Genomic DNA, 18,825 nt, shown 5'->3' on the forward strand with positions numbered 1-18,825 from the left:
AGTGGTTAGGACTCAGCACTTTTCACTGCCAGGGCCTGGGTTCGATCTTTGGTCGGGGAACTAAGATCCCAGAAGCCACACAGCTCAGCCAAAAAAAACCTTAAAATTAAAAAAAAGGTTTTTTTTAATTTAAAAAGGACCTTTGAAAATAAAAGAAAGGATACTTGGGTTGCTTCTACCTTTTGGCTATTGTGAATAATACTGCCATGAACATTTGCAGATGAGTATCTGTTCGAGGTCCTGATTTCAATTCTTTTGAGTATAGACCTAGGAGTGGAATCACTGGGTTACATTTCCACAAGTAGTTAAACAAATTTTTCATTAACCTTTTAAATTTTGATATAATTATAGATTCATATGCAGTTGTAAGAAACAATACAGAGAGATCTCATGTACCCTTTACCCAGTTACTCCCAATGGTAACATCTTGCCAAACTATAGTACAACATCACAGCCAGAATATTTGCTTTGATACAGTCAAGATACGGAACAGTTTCAAGGGTGAAGTATTGATATTTTTAATCATAATTATATTGGCTAACATTTATTGAGCACTCACTATGTATTCATGACACACTTATGAATACTTAGATTTTGGCCTGCACATGTTAAAAGATGAAACAGTGTTGAACTGTAGTTAAAACAAAGGATAAGTATTTATTATAGTATTTGGAGCTCTGGTATACTTTACATGAGAATATTATTGATGCTTTTTTAAATTCAGAAAATATCAATAAGATGATATAATCTAATAATCCTGGACAGCAATTTTAAGTTAATTAGTATTTTAATATGCTCCCTGAGCCTACTTTTTTAGATATTTCACTAATATAAGAACACAAACAATAAGGCACCTCTTATTTCAGGTTCAAGTCCCCGCCTTTATTTTTTTCCATTTGCTGTTTGTAAGACTTAAGCATCCTAATTTAAAAAGTAATTGCCCATTTTATCAACGAAAATTGCTTTCTGCTGCAAGTTACAGAGAACTTGACTGCTAGTGGCTTAAGCATCGATAAATGAGATTGATTGCCCCACCTAAGAAGAAGACTAGAAATGGCCAATTGCACAGGCTTCTCAGCCACAGCATCAAGGGCTCAGGCTCTGCCTTTCTTCTTTGGTGTTCTTTGGTGTCCTCACATGGCTGCCTCATTGTTACAAGGTGGTTGCCACAGCTCTAGGCTTCATCTTCCAGGTCAGGGCAGAAGAAGGGCAAAAAGAGCTGCACCAACTATGTCTGTCTCTTTTATCAGAAAAGCAAAACCATTCCCAGAAGCCCCCACCATGGACTTCACCTTACATCCCATTGGCCAGAACCAGGTCATATGACCAGCCTTGGTTACCAGGGAAACTGGGAAAGTGGGGAACAGGAATGCTGGGACTGGCTACGGCTCTCTATGAAGAAAGCCCTATGTGCCTATGAAGAAAATCCAGTCTCTGTTAGCATGGAAGAGGGGGAATGGAATGAAATTGGGTAGGAAACTAATAATGTCTGCCAGATCCAACTGTTAGTATTTGGTGATCCACTTCTAAAGGATTCATGATACAACATCTTGCTGTATTACCTCTTGGGGAGGGGCTTCTTCTTTTTTTTTTTTGACAAATTTATTTATTTTATTTATTTATTTTTGGCTGCTTTAGGTCTTCGTTGCTGCACACGGGCTTTCTCTAGTTGCAACAAGTGGGGGCTACTCTTTGCTGCGGTATGCCCGCTTCTCATTGCGGTGGCTTCTCTTGTTGTGGAGCACGGGCTCTAGGCACTCGGGCTTCAGTAGTTGTGGCTCGTGGGCTCTAGAGCAGAGGCTCAGTAGTTGTAGCGCACGAGTTTGGTTGTTCCGTGGCATGTGGGATCTTCCCGGACCAGGGCTCAAACCCGTGTCCCCTGCATTGGCAGGCGGATTCTTAACCACTGTGCCACCAGGGAAGTCCCCAGAAAAACACACATTGGCAGATAATAAGTATAAACATAGACCAATGTCTGTTTAGGCAGAGTGCAAAGGAATTCAGACCTCTGTCCACTGTCTCTGCCCTTGAGGGGCTGACATTTCTCGCATCAGGTCGCATCAGTACAAACAAATGTGTGGAAGGAGAGGAGGTGGCTGGCCTAAAACACTGTACAAATGTAGAACATAAAGGGTACTTGAGCATAGAAGGTGGATGCCCAAGGATGTTCAAGTCCATAAAGGGTTGTCTTATGGAAGGGAGGTGGTCTTGTTGGATGGGATGCAGGGTAAGGAGTGATCTGGAGAAAGAATTCAGCTCGATACAAGGAGAAAGTTTCATGAGGAATGGGCTGCCTTGAGAGAGTGAATTTCTGGAGGCTGGAGAGACAAATGGAAGCTGGAGCAAGGATCAGACCCTGAGATTCTTTTGTTCCTTAACTCTGAAGAGCTTCATTTTAACTGGACACGTCATTTTACTCAGACATTTGATTACTGCCCGCAGGCTGTGTGCTGAGCTTGGGCCGCAAGATAAATGAAAGTCCTTGTTCAGAAGTTGCCCACAGTCCACCAGGGAGATGGGCACATAGTGTATGATGGTAAAGAGTTGTTTTGACCTTGGTTGATGTAAAGAGGAAGAACAAAGGGAGCCCAAGAATGGCGTGGCCAGCTCAGCCAGGGGAGTCTGGAAAGGTTTCCCAGTAGAGATAATAGTTGAACGGGGCCTTCAAGGGTACCTTTGATGGTATGGGCAGCTTAGGTGGGGGCCCGTCTGCCCAACCCCAGCCTGGGTCTATGCCCCAGGACCCCTCTACCCTAAATGGTCTTTGATAAACCCTGACTGTGGGGCAGTGTAGGGGGGAAGGGAGAACTCAGAAAATGGGGCAGACCTCGGCCCTGCCCTCCAAGAGCCCACTGAATTGGAGGTGGCATGTGAAGTGCCAGGTGGGTGTCAGAGCACAGAGCCATGGGAGTGATGGCCTCACCCGGCTACTGAAACCACTTCCCAATTTACCAATAATTTTTCCACTATGATGTCATTTGTCACAAAAGCCACATGCGGTGAGCAGAGTTGTTACTACCATTGCCTCCTCCCCTGTATCCTAGACCAAGGCCACGAGCGCCAGCTTGGCTAAGGCCACACACAACTCAAGGGACCTTGATCACTGGATCCCGTGGGCTTGAGTGACTGGGGTTTGTGTTCAGAGTAGGACTTGGAAAGCAGACAGGAGGCAAGGAGAACAAACACACCTCATATCGGTTATCAATTTGTGCATAATCAAACGCAGCAGGCTACTTTTTTTTTTAAACAGAATAACCTGTTAATTGATACACTTATGGATTGGAGCTATTGACCATTGTGCTATAAAGATCTGGTGGAGAAAATTTAGAGAGTTTATACCTGCTGTGCCCTGGGAAGTCATACCCTGAAATGGCAAAGAGGTTGGATATTGGCTCATTTATTGGGCAAATTGCTAAATCTCTGTGAGTCTCAGTTTTTCTTGTTTGTAAAATGGGGATAATAGCACCTGCTTTTTTTTTTTTTTTTTTTCTTTTTTGCGGTACACGGGCCTCTCACTGTTGTGGCCTCTCCCGTTGTGGAGCACAGGCTCCGGACATGCAGGCTCAGTGGCCATGGCTCACGGGCCCAGCCGCTTCGCGGCATATGGGATCTTCCCAGACTGGGGCACGAACCTGCGTCCCCTGCATCAGCAGACTGACTCCCAACCACTGCGCCACCAGGGAAGCCTGCACCTGCTTTATATGCTGTGGCTTAAATAGGGCAACACATACAGAAAGTCCTCCATCAGTTAGGCTGTTCTCATTATTTCATTATCAACGTGACTTACCAGAGGGCTGTACGCAGCGCAGGGGAAGAGTAATAATAATGATGACAGCAATGATCATAGTAACAGCTCACATTTTCTAAGCATACACATGGCACATTGGGTGCCACGACAGTCCCTGGAGTAACATGGTGAGCAGCCTGTGGCTGTAAGGGGCGCCTAGTTGTTAGGGGAAGCCCGGTGTGTTATTGGAGCCCAGGAAGAAGCACCCAGCCTGGGTGGAGGCATATCCATTCCTGTATGTGTCAAGACTTTCTTGAACACCCACCAAGAGCCAGGCCCTGTATCAGGACAGAGAGTATTTCACATGGATGCTGTGACAGAGGTGGCATCTGCCCATCTTCTCGCCTTGCTGAGGGATGGGCGCCTCTTTTTACTTTTGTGGAGCAGTTCACTCTCCTGCTGACATCTGTCTGGGATCAGGCAGCCTGGGTGGGAAGGGAAAGCTCATGAGACTGGCATCTAGCAGACAAAGTCAGTGAAGCGGGGAAGGGGCTCATCTTGGACTCCAAGTCAGACCCTGGCACATAGTAGGTGCTCAGGAAACTGGGGTCCTCACGGTCCTTTATGCCTGACGCTTGGCATTTTCACTCTTGGTCTTGCCAGCTTTCCAGGGGGAGAAGCTTGGTGGAGGGTTTGACTCGCCTCGGGTGTAGTAGGCAGGGCTGAGCTGCTTTGTGGCTGTGTCACTGGATGGGGTCAAGAAAACTCTTCCAAACAGGGAACTTCTCCCCAAAAACCTTTTCCGCAAAGGGAGGAACTGTCCTCCTTCCTGCCCTTATGTGCCTGCTCCTTCTACCCTCACAGAAGGGGCCGGGAGGGGTGAGCCAGAGTCCCATCAGCACGTGAGTTTGGTCTTGTGCTGGACGGGATTCGGCTGCCCCTTCAAGGTCCGAGGTGCTGATGGATGTGGATTATACAGCCACATCCGCTGGGAAGCTGTGGTCATTATTGACTTTCTTCCTGAGAACGCCTCCAAAATAAACTTGCCTACATTCATGTCCTTATCTCAGTGTCTTGTCCCAGAGAACCCACTATAGAGGTGGTCAGTTGCAACCCATTCTGACTCTCGAAGCAGACGGAGAGTTCATTGCAAGCCCGTCAGGAGGCTCAAGGACCACACTTAGCCAGACAAGGACCAAGGGAAGCCCCCGAGAGCCCAGGCACGGGAGATGCAGTAATCAGGAGAGTCTGGACCAGGGCTGCCCACACCCCTGCGGCTAAGAGCACTACTGCTACCCTCCCCAGTAAGATGACTCACAACAGGGGAATTGCTTTGAAATAGGAAGCAGGGGTGGGATGCTGGGTAGACCCTTTGTTGGGAAAAAAGTTCACTACAGCCATGTTCAGCATCAAATAAAAAAGTGCCAGGTTGTGGGGTAAAAAGGATGCTGCTGATGAAAGGCCGAGCATTGATTGGCCCCCAAAAGACAGTCCCCTCAGGCATCCTGGCTGGGTGTGCTTACCGCATCCTCCTGGCCCTCTGAGCACCCACCGTGGGCTAGGAAGATGGAAGAAGGTAGGACCGGCAGGAGGAAGTGCCGGGGAAAGACAGGGCCCCAAAGATCAACTGACTGGGGCTCTGAGCCCATCATGCTGTTGACCTTTGGGGAAAGGAGGAGGAGTTGAAGCCACCGAGCTTGCTCCCTCTGGGGACTCTGTCTCTGTCTCTGACTTCGACTTCTTATGTGTTTTAGTCAAGGTCCATTTCATGGTAAGGAAAGGAGAGCCGCTCTGCTTTCTATGTTAGTTCTCACTTGGAGCTCAGTCGATGGGTCGCATCCATCGTTTCATGTCAGGTCACATAGGTTGGTGGCCACACACAGGCTTGTGTAGCCTTGGCTGAGGAACCCCCTGGAGGTCCTGTCCGCCCTGCCTGCTGGTGGGGTTGTCAAATGGTACCAACAGCTCTGTCCAGACAGCAGGAGCTGTGGGTGGGCAGGACTCTTGAAGGTGGTATGGACCCAGTGAAAATAAGGGGTCTGTCTCCCTAGGATAGGGCCTCACTCCTGGAAATGGATGTCAGGGTGGAATGGCCACAGCTGCTTTTGTACCTGCTATTGAGAGCCTTCCGGGCACTGGTGTTCCTGGTGTGGCCAGGACAAACAGCATCCTCATCCCGTGGGGCATTTGTATAGACAGACAGAACTGAATCCTAGAATCTCTGAGGGAGGGATCCAGAAATTGACATTTGTAATGAGTGCCCATCCAGATGCTTTTTTTTTTTTTTTCTTTTTTTTTTTTTTTGCGATACGCGGGCCTCTCACTGTTGTGGCCTCTCCCGTTGCGGAGCACAGGCTCCGGACGCTCAGGCTCAGCGGCCATGGCTCACGGGCCTAGCCGCTCCGCGGCATGTGGGATCTTCCCAGACTGGGGCACAAACCCGCGTCCCCTGCATCGGCAGGCGGACTCTCAACCACTGCGCCACCAGGGAAGCCCTTAGATGCTTTTTATGGAGAAGTTTGCAAATCTTTGTTATAGCTCTTTGGAGGGGCCACCTGTGGCGGCCTTTCCTCTCTTGGTAAGCTAACTCAGTCCTGCCTGGATTCACAGCAGATCTAAAATGGTGTGTCTTCTTTCCCCAACCATCGGAGGAGTGTGTTTTTTGTGCTTTGTCTTTTGGAGACAGAAAGACTCAAGAGCTGAAGGTTGCTTGGGATGGATTTCAGGAGGATGTTGACTCCAGAGAGGCAGGACCAGGCCTAGGGCAACCCGGATGGGCCATTACTGGGAAGACAATTATCTTAGGATTGTTCAGTCACCTGGCCTGAGGCTGGCCATGTGGCAGCTGTAAAAAAAAAGCCGTCGGGAAGTAGCCCTGAAGATTTAGCCATTGCTGAAATTCCAAAGTCAGCGCTAACACCCCTGGTGATGTTGAACAACCCTGAGACTTTCTCCCTTTCCTCCCCAAAAGGTGTGCGCCTTGACCGAGTGCGTGGAGGCCGCCAGAAATACAAGCGACGGCTGGACTCAGAGAGCAGCCCGTACCTGAGCTTACAGATTTCTCCTCCTGCTAAAAAGCCATGTGAGTGCAGGGCAGTCCCTGCCCCTCTTGCCAGCATCTGTTCCTGGAACATCTGGCATCCCTCTGGGGAAATGCCATCTTCACACTGCTGGGTTATGGGGCACCGAGGGTCACGGGGAGGGGCATCAGTGTCTGGCATTGGTACTTCAGGCTTCATTCAGAAGACCTTTCCTGTGACATTTACAGAATGTAGCTCCAAATGCAGCATGATCCTAAGAAGGCACGGGCCCAGCATCCAGAACATGTCCCCTCACCTCCCACTTGAATCACGTTCACCATAAGAGAATTCACCAGGCAACTTCCCTTGTTGGGATATTTCCCAAGAGCCCAAATCATCACTGCCAGCAACTCTGTGGAGTCAGAAAGGGAGGGGGGTGGTAGGGAAGGGATGGACTGGGAGTTTGGAGTTAGGAGATGCAAACTATTACATATAGAATGGATGGACACCAAGGTCCTACTGTATAGCACAGGGAGCTATAGTCAATGTTCTGGGATAAACCATAATGGAAAAGAATATGAAAAAGAATGTATATATGTATAACTGAGTCACTTTGCTGTATAGCAGAAATTAACACATCGTAAATCAACTATCACCAATAGAATAGAAAGAAAGAAAGAAAGAGAAAGAGGGAGGGAGCGAGGAAAGGAAGGAAGTGAGGGAGGGAGGGAGGAATGGAGGGGGGTTTTTAGCCATGTTTGAGCTTCTGGGGCTCCTCAGAACCCAACTTTTCTTCCTGAGCCATCTCAGGTTCCACCTTGGCCCCTTTCCTCTTTTCCCAGGCATTTACATTCTCCCTTTTGTTGTTGCAGTGACTAAAATCGTCTCCTACCTGCTGGTGGCTGAGCCGGACAAACTCTACGCCATGCCACCCCCTGGCATGCCAGAGGGCGACATCAAGGCTCTGACCACGCTCTGTGATCTGGCAGACAGGGAGCTTGTGGTCATTATTGGCTGGGCCAAGCACATCCCAGGTGAGTCCCATAGGACTGGGGGAGAATGTAGTCAGAGGCTCACAGCCGCTCCCCCGTGGCTCTGGTTCTGATGTATGGGAGCCTGTGACCCAGGAGCCCTGTGGAATCTTGACAAGACTATTTTTCTCTGGCCTCCTTTCTCTCTTTGTGGGATTGGAGGTGAGCCGTTGTTTGGAAGGCCCAGTGATGTTCCTGAACTGCTGGGGGCTCTTCAGAATGGATTATCATTCTAGCAGGGGTATGATTGCTTCTACAATAGGTAATAATCAGAGCAGGTTCTTTGAATCCTTGAAGGCCAAAGAACAGGGTTTTATCCTAAATCTTCTTGGAAATATACTAGAAAGCAACACAGAAGAGGGATTGACTCTCTTGTTTCCTAGTAGAGGCAGGTGAAGTGGAGTGGTTAAGAGCATGCACTTTGGAATCAGACTGGAATTCAGGTTCTGGGTCTGCAATTTGCTAGCTGTGTAACCCAAGGCAGGTCACCTGACCTCTCTGCAAACAGGAAATACCAGCAGTACCTCCTTCATGGGCTTTGCTGTGGGGATGAAATGCGAGCGTGTGTATGATGCTCTGGCACATCCTGACGTCAGCTGCATGCTCACCCTTGCCATTTGCCTGATCTTAAGGGAGGCCCGTCTCTTAGTTTGGATTCTATGATTTTAAGATCATTTCTGGCCTGAAAAGTACATGTTACGAATGTGTTTTGGGTGATCCGGACTTCTCTTCATGCATGTGACCCCAAACCCCTCTTTCAGTCTTTTTCATTCTGGATAAAGGGAGGGAGCTGATTATGTAGACTCCGATACCCACATGTTCTGCATTACACCCTTCTTAGGGGGCTTTCTAAAGTCTGTGCAGTTTATTCCTTTGCGGTTCTAACAGCTTGGCTTATAGTGTCGGGGAGACATCCTGTTCTTCTCTGGCAGTGACCTACCATGGACTCAGATTCTTCCTAGCTTTGTAATGTGGGACAGTTTATCTTCCTGTCTCTCGATCCTTTTTGTGTTTGCCACCGGCTCTGAAAGATGAATACAGCATGCATGGTTATGTAGCAAAGGTGTCTGAAACTTTAGATGCCAAGGCCCACAGTTGACTGGGGCAAGTCAGAAAGTCCTTATGTAAGATGTTATGGGCACAGCTTACAGGAAGGAGCCTTCCTGCGGACAACGGCTCAGAGGGGGTGCTGGTGTCACTTAGCTGGCAGGAAGCCTAGAATTCCTTCCACAGGGACTCCCTGACTCACGGGTGGGCTCCCTGGGGATCTGGGCTGGAGCGCCCTTACTAAGGAGCTCAGCCTCTTGGGATTACACACTCAGTAGTTTTTGAATCTGCCCTGCGCTGATTCAGCACCATTGTGGGGTCAGGCCACTGCTTAAGACACCTCAGCCTGGATTGCTCCACTAACCCAGGGCCAAGTTAGGCACAGCTCCCCCTGCACACACCCCCTTCCCATCACACACTCCTCTTCCAGGCTGCATCGCAGCCACGGCTCAGGAGTGGCTCCTGGCGGGCCCGTGGGTCACTGCCTGCTTCTTCTACCACCTCGTGCCCACAGTAACCCCCAGGGGATAGAGTAGAACCAGAAGGCAGTGCCTCCCTTGCACCCATTTTCCTTCTCATCTCCCAGCCCCACCTCCCGTCTGTGCCCAACCAAGAGGGCAGTGGGCAGAGCAGAATGGTTGCTGAGGGCACAGACTTTGGATTCAGGCAGACCTGGCCTCTCATCCCAGCTCTGTCCTTACTGGCTCTGTGCGAGATGCTTCATTTTTCTGTGCGTCAGGGTCCCCACCTGTGAGTAGTAGAGCCTCCCTCACTGGGTTGCTGGGAGGACCTGGCTCGCTTAGCCCAGGCCCCGCACAGAGTGGGCACCTGATAAATGGCGGAGACTGTGACCGTGGTCGTTGTCATTGCTAATGGTATTAAAAGCCTCCTTTCACATCATCATTTCTCCTTGTCCAAAGCTGAATTCTTTTTGCTTAAAAAATAAAATAAACATAGGGGCTCATTTGTCTGTCTCAAATGCTAATTTGCCTATTTTGCATACATTTGCATGCTGAATTATTTGGGCCTGACCTTCTAGAGTTTAAGGTAAAATTAATTAATAGGGTCTCCTGCTACTGCATGTAAACCTCATATTAAGGGTGATGACATAATCAAGTGCCTGATATAGTTAAACTAATTGACTTAATCCCATCTCAGATTAGATGGAAAACTTATCTGAAGACCTGGTCAGAGAATGAGAGAGAGCATGAGAAAGAGGGCAGGTTGAGTGGGGAGGATACAAGCTAGGGCCCCACCCTGGGGCTTCTGTCGGCAACTGTCCATCTTGGTCCCTGGACAGACAGAAGGACTGGCTTGGCTTCTTTAGACGGCTCAGGTTAGAGCTCTGGAGAGGAGCCCAAGCCGCTGCCCTAAATTAAGCACAGGATACCACATTTCATGCCTCAGTATCGTCTAATCCAGAGCCTGGCACACAGAGGGTGCTTCTTACTTGCTTTTGCATGCATTTATTGAGCAATAACTGTATGTAAACTCTCTTGCTAGGAGTTGTGGCCCATCTAAAGAATTAGATTAATTGCTGCCCTAAGGGTCTCATTTGGGAATAGGTTAGATAATTAAAAAACAAAACAAAACAAAACTTTTTTCATGGAAAATTTCAAACAAAGGTAGACCAAAGAGTATGATGAACCTCCCCATTACCCTGCTTCAACAGTTATCCCCCCACGGCCAATCTTGTTTCCTCTCTACCCACCCATTTCCCACCTCCTGTATCTCACACGTGAGAAGGCAGATGCTTAGTTAGAATGCAGCAGGAAGAACCACAAGATGGAGAGCAGAGGCAGGAGGGATGCCACAGGCTTCGGGGGAGAGAGTAGAACAGGAGTTAGCCTTCAGGATTGATGGGCAAGTGGCCATGGAGGAAAAGTCCAGAAGGACATTAAGTGCTGTGCACAGAAGCGGACATATTCATGCGGGCACTGAGTGGCCAGCTTAGCCGGAAGGAAGGCTCATTTGAGCATGAACTCATTCCCAGCACTCCCCTCCCTTTTCCCCGTATTACTGAACACACAGGATACTTTTGCAAGGGTGAGTTCCGTGGGAAAGCTGGGGCTGCTTGTGATTCCCCTAGAACAGCAGCCACTCTTTTGTTTGAGTCAGTCTGAAGTTGCCCACCCCAACATAGGCTTTTCCCTTGAGTTGAATTTTCCAAGTATTGGGCTGCCCAGAGAACAAGCCCAAGTCTTTAGAGCGTCCACCTCTTATTGCCCATGAGCGAGAGATTAGAACAAGAGGCAACAAACATTCACAGGCAGTGGGTAGCACTTGATGAATTGCAGCCTGCAGATGTTATTAGGTGTTATCCTCCCAGCCCAGGCAGCCCCGAGCGTGCCCCAGCCAGGACAGCCTCCTCCAGCTGGCCCTGCCCAGCCCAGGCTGACATGTGCACGGCCTCTCCAGGGGAACCCCCCACCAGAGGCCTCCTAGCGGAGGGTCCCTCAGAGACCCTGCTACCAGGAAGCCACCGTCTGGCTCACACTGGGGAGAGAAGAACACCAGCGGCCGATGAAATACGGGCTGCCGAGTGAGAGCAGCTGTGTCTGGAGTGGCCTCCGATCCTATAATTACATCTCCCTTTATTACCTCTGCTAATGGCCCTCCAGGTCGACAGCAACGATAATAAATTAACAGATTATGAACTCCACTTGCCACAAATTATGTGCTCTTTCTTTTTTTTTTTTTTAAATTCTAGAAGCTCATGCAGTCAAATCACTGGGGGATGGGGGCTTGGGAAGAGCCTGAATGTTATTAGATCAGTTGGTGCAGATAAAGCAACTTTCCGGGGGCAGCAGAGCTCAAGGTGGGAGAGGTGGGAGTAGGCAGCCAGCTGGGAGAGCCCCAGGGGCACGGGCCACACATAACCTCTCCCAGCAGCCCCTCTGCCCCAGAATTGCTGATCAGCTGACGGAGGAGACCCAGCCCAGCCCAGGAACGCAGAAGTGAAGGGTGCATTGCTGAAGGGCAGGGAGGAGTGCTTCAGCTCCTTTGTTTGGGTTTAATAAAAGAAAGAATATGTGCTTCCAGTAAAGATGTGGCAGAGGGGTGGGAGTGATGGGTTCCAAATACCCATCTTTCTTAAGCCTCACTCTGGGAATCTGTGTATGTGTGTAGCCACTGTGTGTGTGTCCCCTCCCTGCGATCGTTCATACTATAACACTGCTTTACACTCTGCTTTTTGCATTTAGTTATATGAAATAGTAGCATTTACTATATGCTAAGCCGTGTTCTAAGCGGTCCACACGTTAGCTCGTTTAATCCAAACAACCCAATGAGGTAAGTACTATTATTATTCCCATTTTACAGATGAGGAAACTGGGGCACAGAAAATGTGCCCAGGGTCACAGCCAGTGGTCAGCAGAGCTAAGATTCCAACAGACAGGCTGGCTCTGGCATCTGTGCCCTTAACAGTTAACATCTTTCTTGGGCTGTGAGTATCTTTCTACATCCACATTCATGGTTCTTCCTTATCCTCTCTAGTGGCTTCTACTGTTCCATTCACCTAGCTAATAATTACATTTTATTACATTTATATAATAAGTACGTATAGTACATTGGTTACATTTAGGTTGTCGCCTGCTTTGGGTCGTTACAAACAGATCTAACAAACAGCCTTTTCACATTTATCTTTGTATGTTTATGCATACTTTTCTTTCTAGGAGAAATTCTTAGCAGTGAGATTGCTAGGTTGAAGGGAGAATGCCTTTTATGTTATGCTTGATTTAATGTCACTTCTTCAACACAGACAGGTTCAAAAGCCAAAACTAGACAAAAAAAAACGCGTAGGCAGAACTCTCACCTCCATCCCCATCCCCTCCCACTCCGTTCTCCTAGAGGTAATTTTTATTTCTCATTTTTCCTTCTTGTGTTTCTTTTGTCAAACATTAGAAAATATTTGAGCTATTTCAAATATTAGAAAATATCCAATATTTCCCCCCTGACCTTGCACAAAACCAAGCAGCCTCTGTCCGCTGTGCAGCACTTTGGGGTGTGCACCTGGATTTTCAGAGCTATTTCTAGATCCTTCTGAAGAAGCTCAAGGAAGAAGAGAAGAATCAGGGGCTGAGTCACTTCTCAAACCAGCCTAGCGAGGGGTGTGCACACAGGCCTCAGGACACCCTCAGGTGGTGGTCCCACATCCCCAAGGTGCTCCATCCCCCCCCTCCACCGCACCCTCTGCCACTGACCTGCCCTGTAGGCCTGCCTCTGACTCAGGCATGATAAACAAAGGCAGCTAAATCCAGACTCATGTCTAGAGGACTAAGAGGGTCCAACTATGTTCTTCTGGCCCATCTTCTCGTCACCCAGGAGTCGAGGCCCGGTGGCATCTGTCCGTTCTCGCCTCTGTGCCAGGAATGTTTGTGGGGCCCCTTTGCACCAGGCTGGGCGCTTGGCAGTGGGGCTCGGAAGGTGAGCGGCTTGGTGCCCATGCTCCCGGGAGCCCGGGACACAGGAGTGACAGCGGTCCGTGCAGACACACCCCTTCAGGGCTCCACCTCGCCCTTCAGAGCTCAGCCCCAAAGTCTCCTCTTCTGCAGAGTCCCCCGGACTCTCTCATTTGGGCCAAATTCCCCCGTTGCATGTTCTCAGCCCTTCATCTCACTGGAGCTCTTCTTACAGCTGTAACCTCATGGGGACACGCCGTAACTTGGGGTGTGGCTTTCCCTCTTGACTGAGCTCTTGAAGGCAGGGATCGGCTCTGGTTCCAGCTGGCCATTCTGTCCCTGGTGCCTAGCACAGGGCCTGGCACTTAGTAGGTGCTCAGAAAGTATGTGGGGCGTGAACAAGGGGGCAGAGCGTGTTGCTCATGTCCTTCTAGCCGTGAGCCTCTCGTGAATCTTTTGTCTTTCATTTCCAGAAGCCTAGCTCCTACCTCACCCTCCCTCTCTGCCACCTTCCAATTCAATTGTCTATTAATTTTGCCCCGTCCACCTCCTACATCTTCCCTCCCAGCCTGTCTGCCTTCAGACCCGCACCCCCAGTGCAGTCCCACACGTCCCTACGTACACACACCCCCCATGCTGGCTGATTGGTATCTGTTAATTAATGTCGCCCCAGGCCTCTCCTGCTCAGAGGCCCGATAAGGGAAATTGGATGTCCATTTCTATCTATCTTTCATTACCACCCGGCTCTCCCCGCCACCACGGGCAGCCCACACCCGCTCCCACTCTGGGATCTGGATGACAACACATGAGCACCTGACCCCTCTGTGCCACAGCCTCTCCCCCGAGAAGGCGCATCAATCCACGCTCACCCCGTGTCGGCAGTATAATCGCTCCAGCTCTGTGGGCGATCACCCGGGGATGCCAGCAGCCGGGTGGTGATCCCAGGTCCGGGTTGTACAGATCGGCCTGCGAACTGTGATAGTCAGACTAAAAAGGGTGTTTCCTGGGAAAGGGGTACCTGCTGAGCGAAGCGGGGCTTCCTCCCCTGGGTGCCCCTTACAGTTGGACACTGGTTGTTGCGCTGGTTGGAAAACAGGGAGGGACAGTGGCTTTTAGAGACAGAGGACAGCAGATGAGGGTGGAATAGACTCCAAGGAAACCCAGAGGGATGGGCCAATCCGGAGGCTCGGGACCGCCCCCGGCCTCCAGTCTAGGGGCAGGGGAGAAGAATCATGTCAATAGCATGCTAACAACAACAACAACAACAGTAATAGTAACAGCTACAGCCATCACTACCTTCCTCGTTCACGTGTACTGAGCACCAGCTGTGTGCAGGGGGAGGTGTCAGGTGCTTCCCACGGCCATCTCTGTTCATCCTCACCGCACCCCAAGTCAGAACACCGCATCTAAGTGGGGTTAGGTTCTAGGTCAGCAAGTAAAGAGTCCTACATAAGCAAAATTACCCGTGGAGCTCCCTTAATTTCAGTTGTCCGTGACGGGTTCATAGTGCAATGGCTTTGTGGATACCTTTCCTTTTTGGTACATCTGGTGTGGTCAGTCTTGGAACCCATCACTGAGTTTCTGGTTGAAGTTACTGCCTTGTGTTTAGTGACCAAGATATTTAAAAATCAACTCTCCTCCCTCCCTGCTTCCCTCACTGCTCCCTACCTTCCTTCCATCCTTTTTTTTTTTCTTTCTCTTAAATCAAGATGTTCATTGACTTTACCTAAGTTAAGTGCATGTATAATACAGTTCCAGTGTGTCATTCTCATAAGAGCTCAGTAAATGTATGTTTTGTAATCATGGTCTCATTTAGACCTCACAGTGACTCTCTGAAGCAGGCACTACTGTTATACCCATTTCATAGATGAGGAAGCTGAGGTTTGGGGAAGTAGCACAGCTCTTACAAGGTCAGCCTACAGGTCGTAAACGCAGATCGGGATTCAAGCCCAGGCAATCTCCAGAGCACACTGAACAGGACAGTGTCGTAATTCTGGAGCCGCCCCGCCCCCATCCTTCTTTCACTCTGAACTCAGCCTCCTTGGTAGTAGGGAGGGGGAAACACCCATGATCCAAGCTCACAGAATACAGGACTGCTTGGGTCATTGTTAGGTGGAGAGTGATGGCTAGGCCAGTGGGGGTCTGACCTCTGGGAGGACAGGCTGCCTGTGAGAAAGTGCCCCCTGACCCTGGGCGCTCTTGAGCTCTTAGCAGCCCCAGGTTGTGGCCACTGGCCGGGAACAGCTGATTCCTCCTCGTTCCTGGTTGGGCCCCTGGGTCTGGGCACAGCTGAGACTCTGCACTGAGGTCAGGCGTCGCTCTAAAGCACTAAAGCCTCCTCTGCACTGAGCAGAGAGGGGGATATGGAAACTCCTCTGAGTGGAGGGCACCCCTATACTGCCACCTCCTGATTCTACTATGAATTCAATAACTCCTTAAATTACAAATGCATTTAATTGATCAAAAAGCCTCTCTGCACATTCGAAAAATACCATAGAACTAACAATAATAATGATAATAACAACTGTCAATATTGACGCAGCTCTTGTTTTGTCAAGTCTTCTCCATGAATTCCATGTCTGACTCATTCACCAAGGGAAGGACAATGAGACCAGCAGATAAAAGGGAGGGGCAGGATCCAGAGGTTCCCCACCAGCCCCAGGGAGGCCCCTGGCCTGCCCACCTGACCTCTGCTGCCCTGCTTGCCCCCTCTTCCTGCAGGCTTCTCCAACCTCTCTCTGGGGGACCAGATGAGTCTGCTGCAGAGTGCCTGGATGGAGATCCTCATCCTGGGCATCGTGTACCGCTCGCTGCCCTACGATGACAAGCTGGTGTACGCTGAGGATTACATCATGGACGAGGAGAACTCCCGCCTCGCGGGACTGCTGGAGCTCTACCGGGCCATCCTACAGCTGGTGCGCAGGTACAAGAAGCTCAAGGTGGAGAAGGAGGAGTTTGTGACGCTCAAGGCCCTGGCCCTGGCCAACTCAGGTACGGGCGGGTGTGGGGCATTCAGGGGGAGCTCCAAGAGGTCTTCCGGGCCTGGGGAGCACAGCTCTGGGGCCTGCGAGCAGGACCTCTGTAAGGGGCAGGAATGGTGTGAAGACGCCAGAGCTTCTTGTCACCAAAGATTGTGCAAGGGGTGGCCTGGAGTTGAAGAGATGGTGATGAAGGCTGGCATTGGTTGAGTATTTCCTAAGGCCTTGATTTACAGGGCATTCTGCTGGGCCCTTGCCATGAAGATCAGCACAGGGTTAAGGGCAGAGATTATAGAGGCAGGTTGCTAAGAGTCAAATGCCGTTCCTGCCACTTGGGCAAGTCTGTGCCACACCTCACTCTGTGCCTCAGTTTCTCCATCAGTAAAATGGGAACAACAAACAGTCCAGAAGACTCCAGCCCAGAAGACTATGGAAGGGATTTATTTATATATAATTATGCTTACAATATGCCTGGCATATAATAAGTACTCAGTCTGTTAAATCAATTAGCCATGAACTGATTTCATCTTACAATCAAGCCTACGAGCAAAGTTATTATTTTAACCCCATTTTACAAATGGGGAAACAGGGGCTTGGAAAGGTGAAGCAAATTGCCCAGGGTCACACAGTTAAAGAGTGTCAGACAGAGCTAGGACCCAAACCAAGGTCCTCTGATTCCAAAGGAATCTCCCACTCAAATTGCTCAGGCCCAAGAGAGAAAACTTTCCTGGCATTAAAAAGGAGGCTTCACTCCATTTCTTTTAGCGCCCACCAACTTCTAGCTAGACTATCTGGGGAGAGGGGCTGGGCATTGGTAACGCAGGTGAGTGAGCTTGAATGTAACCTGTGTCCATACTCTGCAGGTACCAGGCCAGGTGCAGGGGTTGTGGTGGGGATTGCAGAAGAAGGAGAAAGGCAGGGTCCCTGTCCTAAAGAGAGAGTGTCAGGCGCGCAGACACGTAATTCTGCTGCTGGGCGCATGCAGTAGTCAATTGCTCAGATCTCAGTCAAGTTCAAAGTGGACCCAAGTTCAAATTCTAGCTCTGATACTTAGTAGCAGTGTGACCTTGGGCAAGTTGGCAACCTTCCGTAGCTCGGTCCTGTGTGTAAAGTGGGGATGCCCTCATCCCTCCTCCAAGCACTTTTTTTTTTTTTTTTTTTGCGGTACGCGGGCCTCTCACTGTTGTGGCCTCTCCCGTTGCGGAGCACAGGCTCCGGACGCGCAGGCTCAGCGGCCATGGCTCACGGGCCCAGCCGCTCCACGGCATGTGGGATCTTCCCGGACCGGGGCACGAACCCGTGTCCCCTGCATCGGCAGGCAGACTCTCAACCACTGTGCCACCAGGGAAGCCCACCAAGCACTTTTTTAAATGATTGACTGAAGATAATGCGCTGAGCCCAGTGCCTGGCCTAGAGGAAATGTTCAATCAATATTAATTATTATCATTATTATTAATATTAGAGAAAACAAGTGTTATCAGTGTATGGAAGAGAGAGAGCTGGCTCCAGGCGGAGACAGTACAAATAGGGGAACCAGCCAGTTTGCTTAATGCCGTCACACCTTCACTGGAAGTTCCATGTCCTGGGAAACCTCAGTCCCTGTAAAACTGGGACAGTTGGTCCCCTAACAAATGGCTTCACAGAGAATACAGGGGTTGCTGTCACTGCCCCACTCAGACCCCCTTTACTGGGTTAGTGCATCCGTGCCCCAGCTGCTGAAGTTTGCTGCTGATAGCACACAACTGCCCCCTTCGCCAGAGACCTACCCTCACCTGCCTTGCTTGGAGGGTAACGTATCCAACCCCCCCACCCCCTTCGCACCTTCAGCCAAAAGCGGACCCACACAGGGGAACCAAAGGCTGGACTCCTGGAGTGGGATCAGGCGCAAGCCAGGCTGCATGCATCCTTACGTGCTTGCCCCGCCCTCGCCCTATCCCGCCTCCTCACCTTCCTTTCTCCTGAAAGCACGCTCGCCACAAATCCCATGCACCCGAACCCCCATCTCAGGCTCTGCTTCCAGGGAATGTGACCTAATAGACAGAAGGAAGCTTTTTTTTCTTTAGTTCAAATCCCTTTTATTAAAAAACTAATGCAAAATAAGAGTTAAAAATATTTTACATACTTCTGTAGAGACCATTTACACACACCTCGATTCCAAAATTGTAATGCAGTCTGTTAGAGAATGCTAATGCTATGGGTTTCTTTTTGGTACAGTTTCAGATTGACAGAATAACTGAGCAGATAGTATATAGAGTTCCATACACCATCCCACATTCATTACCCAGCCCCTGTACACAATTCCCCCTATTATTAACATCTTGTGTTAATGTGGTAATTTGTTGCAATTAATGAGCCAATTTGTTTTTTTAATCTGACGGCTTTTTTTGTTTAGTTTTGTTTATTTATTTATTTATTTATTTATTTTTGGCTGCTTTGGGTCTTCATTGCTGTGCACTGGTTTTCTCTAGTTGCAGCGAGCAGAGGCTACTCTTTGTTGTGGCACGCGGGCTTCTCACTGCAGTGGCTTCTCTTGTTGCGGAGCATGGGCTCTAGGCACGTAGGCTTCAGTAGTTGTGGCGCACGGGCTTAGTTGCTCCGTGGCATGTGCGATCTTCCCAGACC

The 18,825-nt window shown here is 49.6% G+C and overlaps 1 protein-coding gene across 3 annotated transcripts in view; it reads left to right on the top strand.

The window, feature by feature from the left end:
• Positions 1-18,825, top strand: part of ESRRB (estrogen related receptor beta) — a gene marked incomplete at its 3' end in the record, with an annotated part of 107,409 nt that overhangs the window by 84,738 nt on the left and 3,846 nt on the right. For 2 of the 3 annotated variants that reach the window (XM_081227169.1, XM_081227168.1), the window contains 3 exons: positions 6,699-6,809; positions 7,620-7,781; positions 15,947-16,216. In XM_081227169.1, coding sequence (XP_081083295.1) covers positions 6,699-6,809; positions 7,620-7,781; positions 15,947-16,216 — 543 coding nt within the window. Of the gene's footprint in view, positions 1-6,698; positions 6,810-7,589; positions 7,782-15,946; positions 16,217-18,825 lie in introns of all 3 variants that reach the window. The other variant, XM_081227167.1, reaches the window with a different exon arrangement.

This window comes from Mesoplodon bidens (genome assembly GCF_964165515.1).
Source record: "Mesoplodon bidens genome assembly, chromosome: 3".
In the NCBI taxonomy this organism is placed as follows: domain Eukaryota; kingdom Metazoa; phylum Chordata; class Mammalia; order Artiodactyla; family Ziphiidae; genus Mesoplodon; species Mesoplodon bidens.